At 37.3% G+C, this 14304-nt stretch overlaps 1 protein-coding gene across 1 annotated transcript in view; it reads right to left on the bottom strand.

Moving 5' to 3' along the window:
• Nucleotides 1–6097: 6097 nt before the first annotated feature.
• The window catches only part of DBX2 (developing brain homeobox 2), a 47770-nt gene continuing 39563 nt past the window's right edge, over nt 6098–14304 (bottom strand). Inside the window, exon 4 of the mRNA XM_007937914.1 lies at nt 6098–6430. Coding sequence (XP_007936105.1) covers nt 6098–6430 — 333 coding nt within the window. The remainder of the gene's footprint in view (nt 6431–14304) is intronic.

The raw sequence follows: 14304 nt of genomic DNA, 5'->3' as shown, positions 1-14304 counted from the left end.
TCCAATGACATGGGTCCATGTAAGAGAAAAGCTGAGAGAAATTTGAGACATAGACACACAGGGGAAAAAGCTGTATGAAGACAGAGGAAGTGATTGGAGTCATGCAGCCCGAAGTCAAGGAATGCCCAGAGCTGCCAGATGCTGGAGGAAGCCGCTTCCCAGAGCCTTCAGAGAGAGCATAATATCTTGATTTCAGACTTGTGAGCTTTACAACTGTAAAAGAATAAAGCCAGAGGTAATTTGCTACCTCAGCCCTAATAAACTATAGTGATTATTGATCATTTTGTCAAAATGGAATTTATAGTAATATAATTAGATGCACGTTATTATGTCACAGTATTTTATTCAAATTCTACATCTGATTTTTTTACTTTGAATTAGCATCAAGTAGAAGGTTGGGCAATCCTACTTCCGTAGTGATACTGCCTCGGAAACCCAAGGAGGGGTCGCTATGAGTCGGGGCCGACTCGACGGCACATAACAACAACAACAACAACAGTCAATGGTTCTACTTTGAGCTTGAGTTAACATTAAAGATTTCCCAGTTCTTTTTAACCTTTAAATCCTCACATTCCAAAGGCCTCTCTCCAAAATTTCTGTTGTTTAAATAACTTTGAGAGAATATTCATAGAACTGTGAGAACTGGGGAATTCTAAATCAGTCCTATCACCCAAGTCTTCAAAGAGGTGACAGATACCAGATTGCCATTCATTTGCTTGACTCTTGATCACTTTGTGGACAATAATATGTACTTGTAAAAGCTGAACTATATATATATCAGTCTGACTGCCAAGAGCAGTTAGAGAGAGGTGGTATATTCACTACATTAGTAGGTTTGCTTTTGGCTATGTACTGAAAGTGAGTACACTCCCTGTAATTGTTGAATGATTGGAGTATGTTTGACAAGCTTCACTGTGGCTTTTAGGAAGAGCCTCTCCACTTGGTATGTTCGTACTCCTTGACTTTCAGCACCACTGAAAGTATAACAGACTTCCCCAGTTTTCATTCTAAGTCTTTTAACATAGTTAAAATATATAATGAGCAAATTTTTTTTCCTAAGTACATTCTATGGTATAGGAATCAAGGTCATTCTTCCATGCCTGCCATCTCCTAGTCCCTATCCTTTGGTCCACCTCATGAAGTGAAGGAGCTAAATGGAATATTACAAAGCCATCATAAATATTTTCAAGTAATTTTTAATGATATGACAAAATTTTCTCTCTAAATCTGAGTGAAAAAAAAAATAGCGGGAAAAACTGGATATACACTATGATCCAAATTGTTTGAACATACTTACATATACATTTACATACTTACAAAAATAACTGGAAATTTTTCACAAAAAAAGTTGATTCTCTCCAGATGCTGGAAATTTCACATAGATGTTACTTGGTTATCTATATTCTAAAGTATTTTTCTTTACAATGAGCATGTATTACTTTTATTACCAAAAATAACAATGTAAACGAGTCTAATAACTGGAAGCTAAGAACCATCTTTTGTGGGGCTAGTACTATTGATTTTAGGGTTGCTTATTTCAGAAATGGTTTGTCAAGGATATAAATTCTGCTTTTCTTCCCTATGTATTCATATCTGTATTTCTTCCCTATGTATTCATTCTGATTTCTCCCCACTTGTATTATTTTTTCTCTTTTCTCTGCCCACTGTCCCCACAGATATAGGTTGATCTCAGGCTAAGAAACTAGAAAGAAAAAATAGAGAAGTAGGGTACACTATTAACCAAAGAAAGCTATTGATTTCTTCCCCTAGACTTCCTGATTCCTTTCTGGACCACTGTGGTCTGGATGGAGGAGGGATAACTTAGAAAACCAACAATGAAGAGCCAACTTTATTTTTCTGAATAGTGGAGGAGTATTTAAAAACCCTCGCACCACAAATGGGGAAAAAAAAAAAAACATGGTAAGGTGGGGTTTTGGAGAATGTCAGAATATCGTTTTTTACCTCAAAGTCATTGGATCCGGTACCAGGCAGCATGAAATATTTCAAAAGTTGGTTGGCAATAAGACTGTATTATAAACTGCTTGAGGGCAAGGACCATGCTGTCCCTCATATTTCTTTACATAGAGACTAGAAGACAATGTCTCACACATGGTGCCCAATATTTGTTTAAATATAAAGAAAAAAAAAATGTGTGGATTTCAGATGACTGCACATGTATTGTCTAAAGTCTTATCAACACCGTGGCATATGCTTTGTTATATGTAAAGGGTCACCTTGGTCTGATGAAGTCACGTCATCAAAGGCTTGGGTTGTGGAATATGCTGAGGAGTATGTGACTTTTAAAGGAATGTATCAGAAAGAGTTAGCGAAGAATATTGAAAATACCATCTACTGACAAAAAAACAAACAAAGCTCTCTTGGAAGAAGTACAGCCGGAGTGCTCCCTAGAAGTGAGAATGGCCAGACTTCATCTCATGTACTTTGGTCATGTTGTCAGCAGGGACTGGACCCTAGAGAAGGATATCATGCTTGATAAAGTGGATGGTCAGCAAAAAAGTGGAAGGCCCTTAACGAGATGGATTGACACAGTGGCTGCAGCAGTGGGCTCAAACATAACAGATATTATGAGGATGGTGTAACTGGGCAGTGTTTCATTCATAGGGTCACAGAGTTGGAGCCAACTCGATGGCACCTAACAACAACATCAGAAAGAGTGTGAAGAGGGACAGAAGGGACACATGTGGTTTCAAAAACATATTCAATTAGGATTTTATATTTGAAAAGTGAATAAAAATCTGTGTATCAATGATACTCAGGGTAGGAGTGGAATATTGAAAGTGTATGTATGGAGTACGTAACCAAATCTAGGCATAGGACTCAAACTTGGAAAATATATGTAAAGGGAACGTATATGTTCATATGTATGGATTTTAACAGTTTGAGAAACATTGGACTAAACAATTGGGTTTCTCAATAAAACTTCATTATTTAAAAACAAGCAAACAAAAAACCCTCATTCTTTACTACTAAGAAAGTGAAGCTACCCATTGGACATAAATGATTATGGCCTATACTGTCTCCTGATCCCATGATCATCTCATATACTTCCTATATAAGCATATATACTTATATATACATCTTATATACTACCAAGAAGCTCTGGTGGCATAGTGCCTAAGGCATTTGATTGCTAACCAGAAGGCTGGCAGTTCAAACCCACCAGCCACTCCTCAGAAGGAAGGTTGGGCGATCTATTTCTGTAGTGATATAGCCTCAGAAATCCAAGGAGGGGTCGTCGCTATGAGTTGGATCCAATTCCACGGTAGTGTGTATATACTCTCAACACTAAACATTTACATTTGTTAAAACTTACTAGATGCTCAAATGTATTTCTTCTCATAGCTTAAGATTCATTTGACAATTTTCTTCAAAAAAATTAAAACTACTTCCTTTTCTAGGCATCTATGGTCCTAGTGCTTATTAGATCATTAGTCTGAAAACTACTTGTTAACAGAGAAAAATACACAAGTAAGTACACTGAGAGTGGTGGGAGGGTTAGTAGACAGAAGAGAGAAAGGAGCTGCCTCATCTATTAGGATAATAGGGCTCAGCAGTTCCCTCCATCAAGTCAGGTAAGTGAAGACAAAGTAAAGGCACAATAGGCACATGTGTGCACTGTGTTTGTGTTTGTGTTCCCTAAGTATCACTAATATAATCATCCAAAGTGTGCTTTCCCTAAGTCTTAATGCATTCCAAGAGGAAACCCATTAAAAGATCGATTCATATATTCGAACATCACCCCAATCTTGCAGAGAGAACCCTGACAGAAAAACTTCTGCTGGGTCTTGGAGTTAGAGGGTAAAATCGTAGGAGAACATCGTTTCAGCCCAATTAGCCCACTTCTGAAACCTGAGTAATCAGAGGGATATGATATAGGTTTCTCTCATTTGATCTTCAAATTATTTCAAGAAGGAATGACCATACATAGGATTTTATTGTTTTTTGGAGGTTCATGATAAAAGAATTCATTTCCATTTCACACACTTAATAGGATTGTTCTCTTTTAGAGCCTTCATGGCTAAAGATTTTGCAATTCCTTACTTTCCTGAACTTCGAAATTCAGTAGAGAGCAGCGGAAAGAAAACTATCAAGTAAAAGAGACTTATAAAATACAACATGCTTCTGAATTTCTTTAATAAATTTCACTGCAATTCCGAAAATGTATCTGTTACAGCACATCCCATAGCTGGGTAGAGTACAATTTCATAATTATGTGCACCCTGTATGGTTGGTTTGAAGATTTGAAACTTGGCTGCCAGGGTGCAAATTTTATTTATTAACCTCATGCCCTTAGTCAATCACCCTACCCATACTCTGTCTTAGTTCTCTTGTCTGGGTAACACGAATTATGATAGTAATAGGCTTCCCAATGGGGTTATTGCTATGAGGATCAAATTAGTTAATCCATCTTAAAGGCTTAGCACAGTCTCTAGGACGTAGAAGGCACCCAATAAATGTAAACATGGTTAATAATGTATAAAGAAAAGAAACCATATCTTAAATGATTTTAAGATAGGCTTTAAAATCCCTCCTCAGACTCCCTATATCATGAGGCACTGAGACAAACTTCTCAGATGACCTTTAAGAAAAAAATCTTGTGATAAAGACACAAATTACACATACACCAATTCAAATTCCACTCATACAAAATAACTTCCTGCTATTGATTAAAATCATTATCTATTACCTTTTCTAAACATTCAAGTTTCAAAATCTATACTAAGATCTAAAGTAAGCAAATTAGAAGCCACCATCATTACTAAACTTTCTTACTAACAACATGCCACATAAGGAACTTCTAACAATGTTTCTTGTCCACAGATCAATAATAACCTAATTTGGAACCACATCATTTCCTTTTCTGCTTCATATCCTTCGAAGTGAAACATAATTTCTTCTTGGACCTGGGATAGAAATTTCTGGATTAACTAAGCAAATTGTTACCAGCAATGCAATTTTATAATAATACTATTTCAGGGTAGCCAGAAAGCAAAAAACATCTGTGCAGTGTTTGTTAATATATAAAAATAACCTAATATATATAGTGTATGCCACCTAAGTGGAAAAATGAGTCTATAATGAGAAGTGCAAACAAACATCACTACAGATTCCATCAGTATTGTGTTTTGAAGTTTAGTTGGGAACATTTTAAAAATTGTGATACTATGGCTCTCTTAGACAAGGCCGGAAATCACAAACTGCTTGGCCCAGATGCTTTGTTTGGTCATCACAGTATTTTAAAAATTACTAAACTCCAATCTCTTTAGGTGAGCCATCCCCTCTTTTTATCTGAGCGGTCCTTATAAAGGCACTTTGTAAACTCTGGTCTCCCTTCAGAGAAGAGATATAGAAGAAAATCATTAGTTAAGAAGGAACCTCACTCGCTGGTGGCCTGATAAAGGCCAGGGATTTGAAAGTTAAGGGTATTAATAATTATATTGGGAAATTTTTCTCATTTGCTGGTTGGATTATTTCTAAATGTATACTTTCAATGTATGTAAATAACAGTGGCTCATTTGATCAGAATTGCTGAGCAGAGTTGTTATAATTAATTTACAGATGGATATGAGATAGACAAATTTTTAACCTTGTTCTTGTGGTATAGAAGTTTGGGCTAAAATCCAGCTCTTACATGATTTTCAAAAATTTAATAACATTCAGTCAATGGTTTATTTTTCTTCCTATAAAAGGAAATGAATTTATATTGATGCAATATTGAAGGAAGAACTAGTTTCTACTGTTGTATTTTAATGAGTATTTATATACATATATATATATATGTACACACACACACAGACACACACATATATACACATACTTAGAGCAGGGACTGAGTCAACAGTTGCACTCACTCTTTTCAGTTCCATCATTACTTCCTGGCAGACTCTATTCCACTTATGAATTAAGCCTGAGTCTAGGGACAAATGAGAGAACACTGGAGCAAGTCTCCTAAAACATTACATGCATCATTCCAAAGGTGTTAGGTTTTAGGCACTGATGAGGCACAAGATAGCTGGCTTAAGCGTCCATTATTAGTTAAGTGTTCTTTTAAATTAATGTGAAGGACTGCTTCCATTCAGACAGCTGCAGTAAGTACACCCTTGTCTCTAGCTTCTTCTTCAGAACACAAATACAAGGCACCTTGTAGTGAATTCACTTCCAGTGGTGGTGCCCTTGAACTCTCTTGAATCAGTCTTTCTGAAGGTTCTGGTGAATTCTCCCTCCATCTTGGACTAGAGTGCTGTTGGGAGACTTCCCATACTGAAGGACATGGAGAAGGGAAACCCAGAGCAGATCTTGAGAGAGGATTTTCTTGAAGGCTTACTTCTTGGATACACTTGTTGGAAAGCACTTCCTTTTCTTTGGAATTTCGCCATTTCATCCTTCTGTTCTGAAACCAAATTTTCACCTATTGATAAAATAATTGGACAAAATGATCACTTATTCCAAGTTATTTCACTTCAACATTTTAAACTATAATTTCTCTATGATTCTTTCTAAAGAATACTTTATTACTTTATATTATTACTGGTTGGAGAGAGACTGGTAGAACTCCCAAGACTATGGCCCCAGATTACCCTGTGGGCCTGGAAATGGACTCACTTCCACAGATTAGGTCTCAGCCCAACAGCAGAAAGAACTACAAGCAGAACACCTACCCAGTGAGATACACCCACCTACCTTAGGGAAATGTACTCCTTAGATCAATCAACCATGAGACAGTAGAAGGGCAGCATTCACATAAAAGGAAAGCTGGACAGACAGGAATGCATAGAAAAGAAGGGCACAGGGAGAGAGTAGTCACAGGGAGGAGATGGGAAGAGAGGTTTTTATGGTTGTAATCAGGGCCATGAAACCAAATATGCATGAACTATTGAGAGTAAAATGAATCTGCTTTGTAAATATGCACCCAAATTACAATTAATTTTTTTTTTAAAATAATAAACCAAACTCATTGCCTTTGAGTCAGATCCAACTCACAGTGACCCCTCCTTGGGTTTCTGACGAAGTATCACTACGGAAGTAGATTGCCCCATCTTCCTTCTGAGGAGTGGCTGGTAGGTTTGAACCACCAGCCTTCTGGTTAGCAGACAAATGCATTAGGCACTATGCTACCAGAGGTCCCTTTTAAATAATACTTTATTATAAAAGGCAATTGACAAAGCTCTTGTTGTTTTTTAGATGGACTCCTTTTAGAAATCTGAAAAATCACTTTGATATAATAGTCCCATGAGACACTAAAGCAAAGTAACTGTAGTAAATTGGTTACATCCTGTATATCTGACATCTTTCAAAACTGATTTAACTCTCTTAGATATTTTAAAGCATCATTTACTCTGTGCTAAATTAATTATTCAAAGGAAAAATATGGACTGGTAAGAGAAGCCGAGTTTTTCTTATGTGCCAGACATCAAACCATGTACTCTACATGGATTACATAATTTGATCCTCACAATGACTGTAGGAAACCCCCATTTCACATTGGAAAAACTGAGACTCAGAGAAGTTAACCAGCCCAAGATCACACAGTGAGTAAAATGGAAGCATCGAGATTAGAATCTATGATTGTCCAAACCCAATGCCCAGATTCTTATAAACATTTAGATTTAATTAGGTGCTTTGGAGGAATACATTTCATAATGCTTTGATAAATTACAGGTTTCATGCAGTCTCTAAGTCTGTATTACTCCCAAACTCCAAGAATTGTGCCCAGTAAGTAACAACTGATTGTATTTAAGATGAAAGAACTTATGATGGTGGTTCCTAATTTGAATCACACCTTCCCTTTGTCCCATCCTCACGTTTATGTACTGTGTAGTCAGCTGTGCCTGAGAAGAAAGCATCATAGTTGGTTTCCTGATATTAAAAGCCACGCATATAATTTTTCTGTGCATTAGATGGCATTTTTAACCAAAAATTTAGTACATTTCTATTTTTAAAACAACACATGAATCATTTTTACCTAGAGAGTTGATAATATTAAAGCATACCAACCAAGTATTTGTCCCAATGAAGGAAAAATTCTAAGATGGCTTTTCCAGACTGACAAAACAATTTCTCATTATTTCAACTTGACTAGCAACATTCAGAATGGCTACATAAGAAATCCACCCCAGGCAAATGAGTCTGAAAAACCGCCATCTCAGTTACAATACTGCGATTATGGCTTTTCATAAGAAAACAAGACTAATGTGTGCATAACAAAGTATCTGGTTCTACTGCTGCATTCATTTCTTATTTGCAATGGACACTGACTCCGAGAAGTTGTGCCAAGGATTTCTAACTGGTTTTCACTAAGGCAGTTAATGGTTCCCATTAGTGGTACTAGTGGTTCTTGTGTTTCTCATCACATTATTTTCTTTTCCCTTTTGACTGCTAACTAGAAGACTGGTGGTTCAAACCCACCAGCCACTCCTCGGAAGGAAGGTTGGGCAATCTACTTCTGTAGTGATACCGCCTTGGAAACCCAACATGGGGTCACTATGAGTTGGATCCGATTCGACGGCAGTGAGTTTGGTTTTACTGTATATACAGAAATCTTTGTGGAATGGTATCATCATGAAAAAGAAATCACGAAAGGCGTTTCCTTGCAATCAATGGTGTTGGGAAATGTATATATTTAGGAAAAAATAAAAGCTGTACCTCTCAACAAATACAGAAACAAATTCCAGATAGATTAAAGAGCTAAACAAAACACAAAACTATCAAAGTTTTAGGAGAAAAATATGAGGTTATCTTTAAAGTCTTGGGGAGATGAATGTTTTCTTAAGTAAGGCATAAGACTCCGAGGCCATAAAAGACAAATCAATGTGACCACATAAGAATTGGAAATTCATGTACAATTAAAGATATCATAAACACATGAAAGAAACTCCACAAACTTGGAGAGATTTTTCTGCAACATCTGTAACTAGAAAATGTTAACAGCTATAATATTCCAAATATTTTGATTAATAGACAAAATAATTGCTACATGTCAACAAAAAGATTAAAAATTGTACAACAATGAAAGGGCCAATTCAAAGACTACAAATTGCCAGAAAAACAACTAAAACATCCTCAAGCTTAGGTAATTAGAAAAACCCAAATAAAAAAATAACAAACATCATTGTCCATTGGACTTGGTATATTTTTAAAGTGGAAATAGTAGAGGATTTGCAAAAAAAATAAACATTTGTTAATAAGAGCAAATATTTGACATAATTAAGTACTTAATTTGATACAATATTGTGTTTGGAAAAGAATTTGTAAATCTATGTCAATTTAAAGGACTGATGGTAGTGCAGTGGTTAAGCGCTTGGCTGCAACCAAAAGGCCAGCAGTTTGAATCCACCAGCTGCTTCTGAGAGAAAGACGTGGCAGTTTGTTTCGGAAAAGATCTACTGCCTTGAACTCACTCCCATGACTTAACTTTCAGCCAAACAATAGGCAGACCTATGAGGTAAACCACACCAGGGAGGTGCACTCCTTAGATCAACCATGGGAGAACAGGAAGGCAGCAACATTTCCCCAGGGAGAAAGCTCAGAAGGCAGGAATGCTTAGGAAAGAAGGACACAGGGAAAAGGTACCAGGAAGTAAGTGGGAAGACAGCTGTTATATTCTGGGGGATGCAATTAATGTCACAAAACAAAATGTGTATGGACTGTTGAATGGAAAACAAATTTTGCTCTGTAAAGTTTTATACAAATCACAATTTTAAAAAAGAAAGAAAAATCAAACGTGTTGCACTGGGCAGATTTGCTGCAAAAAGACTTCTTTAAAATGTTTAAGAGCAAAGATGTCACTTTGAAGACTAAGGTGGGCCTGACCCAAGCCACGGTATTTTAAATTGCCTCATATGCATGTGAATAATCCGAGAAACTGGAATAGATGAAGAAGAACGTGGCATCAGGATTGGAGGAAGACTCATTAACAACCTGCGATATGCAGAGGCCACAGCTTTGCCTGCTGAAAGTGAGGACGACTTGAAGCACTTACTGATGAAGATTGAAGACTGCAGTCTGCAGTATGGATTACACCTCAATATAAAGAAAACAAAAATCCTCACAACTGGACCAATAAGAAGTATCACAATAAATGGAGAAAAGATTGAAGTTGTTAAAGACTTCACATTACTCGGTTCTACAATCAACACCAATGGAAGCAGCAGTCAAGGAATAAAGAAGACTGAAGAAGAGTCTAAGCTTGTGAGTTGATGAATAATACTGAAAGTACCATGGACTGCTAAAAGAACTAACAAATCTGTCTTGAAAGAAGTGCAGCTGGAATGCTCCTTGGAAGCGAGAATGGCCAGCCTTGGTCTCACCTACTTTGGTCATGTTGTCAGAAGGGACCATTCCCTGGAGAAAGATATCATGCTTGGTAAAGTGGAGGGTCAATGAAAAAGGCAAAGGCCCTCAACAAGGTGGATTGATGCAGTGGTTGCAACAATAGGCTCAGGTATAGCAAGGATTGTGGAACTGGCACAGGACCAGGCAGTATTTTTTTCTGTTGTACATAGGGTCACTATGAGTCAGAGACAACTCGACGACACCTAACAACAACAAATAAGCATGTGAAAACTAGACAATGAGTAAGGAAGACCAAAGAATTGATGCATATGAATTGTGATATTGGCAAAGAATATTGAAAATACCATGGACTACCAGAAGAACAAATAAATCTGTCTTGGAAGAAGTACAGCTGGAATGCTCCTTAGAGGTGAGAATTGCCAGACTTTGTCTCTTGTACTTTGGTCATGTTATCAGAAGGCACCAGTCCCTGGAGAAGGATGTCATGCTGAGCAAAGCAGAGGGTAGGTGAAAAAGGGAAAGACCCTCAACGAGATGGACTGACACAGTGGCTACAAAGATGGGTACAAGCATAGCAAGGACTGTGAGTATGGTGCAGAATTGGGCAGTATTTCATTCTGTTATGCATAACGTTGCTGTGAGTCAGAACTGACCACATGGCAACTAACAACAACAACACAACCAGACTGAGTATAAAGTCTATCATTGGGTTTCCAAGGCGGTAAATCTTTACAGAAGTAGTTGTCCTCATCTTCCTTCTATGGAGTGGCTGGTCGGTTTGAGCCACTAACTTTCCGGTTAGCAGTCAGATGCCTTAGACATGTGCCACCAGAGCTCCTATAAATGCAATATGAGTTAGTTAAAAGCAAGAGCCCAGGCTGTAGATGCAAATCTGGGATGATCTTAGATGATACTGAAAACCAGAAATTGAATGACAAAGTGTAGGTAGAGAACAGGTCTAACATCCGAGTTCTGGGAAACTCCAGTGTATAGAGGTGACGAGAACAGATAGAACCAACAGAGGGTACTGAGAAGGGATGGTCAAAATTGTTGGAAACCAATTGAGTGTGTGATCCAGGGAGCCATGCTAAGAAAGTATGGAGAAATATTCAACAATGTAAAATTCTGCTGAAAATAAATTGAGTTCAAAAGTTGGAAAAATAAAAATAAAAAAGAATACATATCAAATGATTCTATTTAGATGAAGTTTAAAAGCAGACAAACTAATCTATGCTGTTAGAAGTAAGGATAGTGGATACTTTTGGAAGAAGCAAGTGTGATGGGGAAGGGGCATGCAGGGGTGTCTAGCCCAGTGGTAATAGTCTTGATCTGTATGCTGGGTACACAGGTGATAATTATTGTACTTCAGTTAAAAGTCAAAATATATGCATAGTATGACACCATTTTTATGTCAATAAATATATATATACATTGTTGTTGTTGTTATGTGCCATCGAGTTGGACCTGACTCATAGTGACCCCTCCTTGGATTTCTGAGGCAGTATCACTATGGAAGTAGATTGGCCCATATTCCTTCTGAGGAGTGGCTGGTGGGTTTGAACCACCAGCCTTCTGATTAGCAGTCAAGTGCCTTAGGCACTATGCTACCAGAGCTCCCATATATATACAACATATATACAAATCTGCCTCTCATCTTCCTAATAATTTATAAAATTATTCATTGTCATTAAATTGATTCCAACTCACGGTGACCACATGTGTACAGAGTAGAATTGCTCCATTGTGTTTCCAAGGCTATGACCTTTGAAATGCAGATCACCAGACCATTCATAAAATCAAGGATGGTACAACTATCTACCCAACAGTCTCATTGTAGGGATTAAGAGATTTATCAACTGTAAGGGCAGTAGGCATTAAGCTGTATTTGTATGATATATATATGTTGTTGTTGTTGTTATGTGCCGTCGAGGCAAACCCGACTCATAGTGACCACTCCTTGGGTTTCCGAGGCAGTATCACTACGGAAGTAGGATTGCCCAACCTATATACGTATGTTGCTGTTTATATATATTTGCTCATCTTAAAAAAAAACAGTTTAATCGATTCCGACTCCTGGCGCCTCCCTGTGTGTTAGAGCAGAACTGTGCTTCATGGAGGGCTCAGTGGCGATCTTTCCCAAGTATATGGCCATGCCTTTCTTCCAAGATGCTTCTAAGTGCACTTGAAATGCCAACCTGCTGGTTAACAGTCAAGCATGTTAACCATTTGTACCACCCAGGGACTCCAGGCTGTACACAGTTAGCACCCCTACATACTTAATTTAAAACCAATACATGATATGTCAATAAATTCAAATAAAAGAGCAGACAATTGGGTTGGATTGGAAGAGGAAATAGAGTTTTCTTTTTTAACTTTACCTATATCTTTTTTCTTTGAATTTTGTTGTGTTACATGTACCTAACGACAAAAACATACCATGTCCTATATGTATGTGTGTGTGTGTGTATATGTGTGTGTGTGTGTATATATATATACACACACACATATATATACACACACACACACATACATATAGGACATGGTATGTTTTATACATATACACATACACACATATACACACACATATACACACACACAAATATGAAAATGTTAAATTACCTCTGAGCTTTTCCAACAAATTCAATAAAATAAAATTCATTCCCAAGGCACTTCAATTTTGAAAACAACATAATCCATTTTGTAAAACTACATGCCTATGGATAAGCACTACAAGGTAACATGCAAAAAGGAAAAGAGTTTTCTTGGGGTAGTAAGATTATGATTTTCCCCCATGAATATTTTATTATGGTTGTGGTATTATCTTTTTGACAGATTATTTTTTAAGAACACAGTATACTCTATCAGAGATTTTCACACTTTTTGGGAGCACTATCAAATTTAATAAAGCCACTTTCCACCTTTCTTTTAACACCTACTTCAAATTCTAACTCAACCAGAAGTTCCCCAGCCTCCTAGCCTGTTATGTTTTCTCCCCTTTGAGTAAGGAATTCTTTTCCAGTGAAATGAAGGCCTACTGAGTCCTCACTCAGGCCCAACAGCTCCTCTGAGGATCAAACAGTTCCATCACTAGACTTACCAATCATAAATGTACCAGTCTTAAAGCTATCCTTTCCAGAGATGGGGATTAACATAAGGATCCAGAAAGATCCATATCTTTGAGAATCTAGCTCTCTTAGTTGGCAGTAACTCTAACCTACCAGGTGATGCCTCTTATATTATTGTCTCATGTTGTTATCAGATTTTTCATGTGCTTTCACTTTGTTTTCCCAATTGTGTATGTAAGTTCCTGGGGTACAAGAAATATATCTTAATCATTACTTACCAAAATTCTGTCTAACTACCGAAGTAGCACAGTGTCTTATACACAGACCATTAAAGAATAATGAAGAGTCAGTAAATCACCTCATAACGTGGTTGAACTTGGAGGACATTAAGCTGAGTGAAATAAGTCAATCACAGAAGGACAAATATTGTATGAGTCCATTATTATAAAAAGTCAAGGAAAGGTTTACACAGGGAAGGAAACTTCCTTTGTTGGTTACCAGAGATGGGAGAAGAGGGGGAGGGAGGGAAAATAGGTGGATAATAAAGAAGTAGGCTTGATATGGGTGAAGAGATTAAAAAAATACTAATAATAATATAAAAATTAAAAAATAAGATTAGCCATTAACCAAAAAAACCAAACCAAACTCACTGTCATAGAGTTGGATCCAACTCATAGCAACCCTTCCTTGGGTTTCTGAGGCAGTATCACTACGGAAGTAGATTACCCAATCTTCCTTCTGAGGAGTGGGTGGTGGGTTTGAAACAGCCTTCTGGTTAGCAGTCAAATGCCCTAGGCACTATGCAACCAGAGCTCCCAGATTAGCCATTAGTTGGTAGTTTTTGAAGCTAGCTTATAGGGCACATGGGGGTTGATTTTACTAGTCTTTGTTTCTGTTTGAAATGCTTTAAATTACATTTTTGAAA

The sequence above is a fragment of the Orycteropus afer genome, unplaced genomic scaffold (genome assembly GCF_000298275.1).
Source record: "Orycteropus afer afer isolate SDZICR_OR568_19922 unplaced genomic scaffold, OryAfe1.0 scaffold00045, whole genome shotgun sequence".
Lineage (NCBI taxonomy): Eukaryota > Metazoa > Chordata > Mammalia > Tubulidentata > Orycteropodidae > Orycteropus > Orycteropus afer.
Note: the sequence above shows the minus strand (reverse complement) of the source record. Positions and strands in the feature narration are given on the sequence as shown.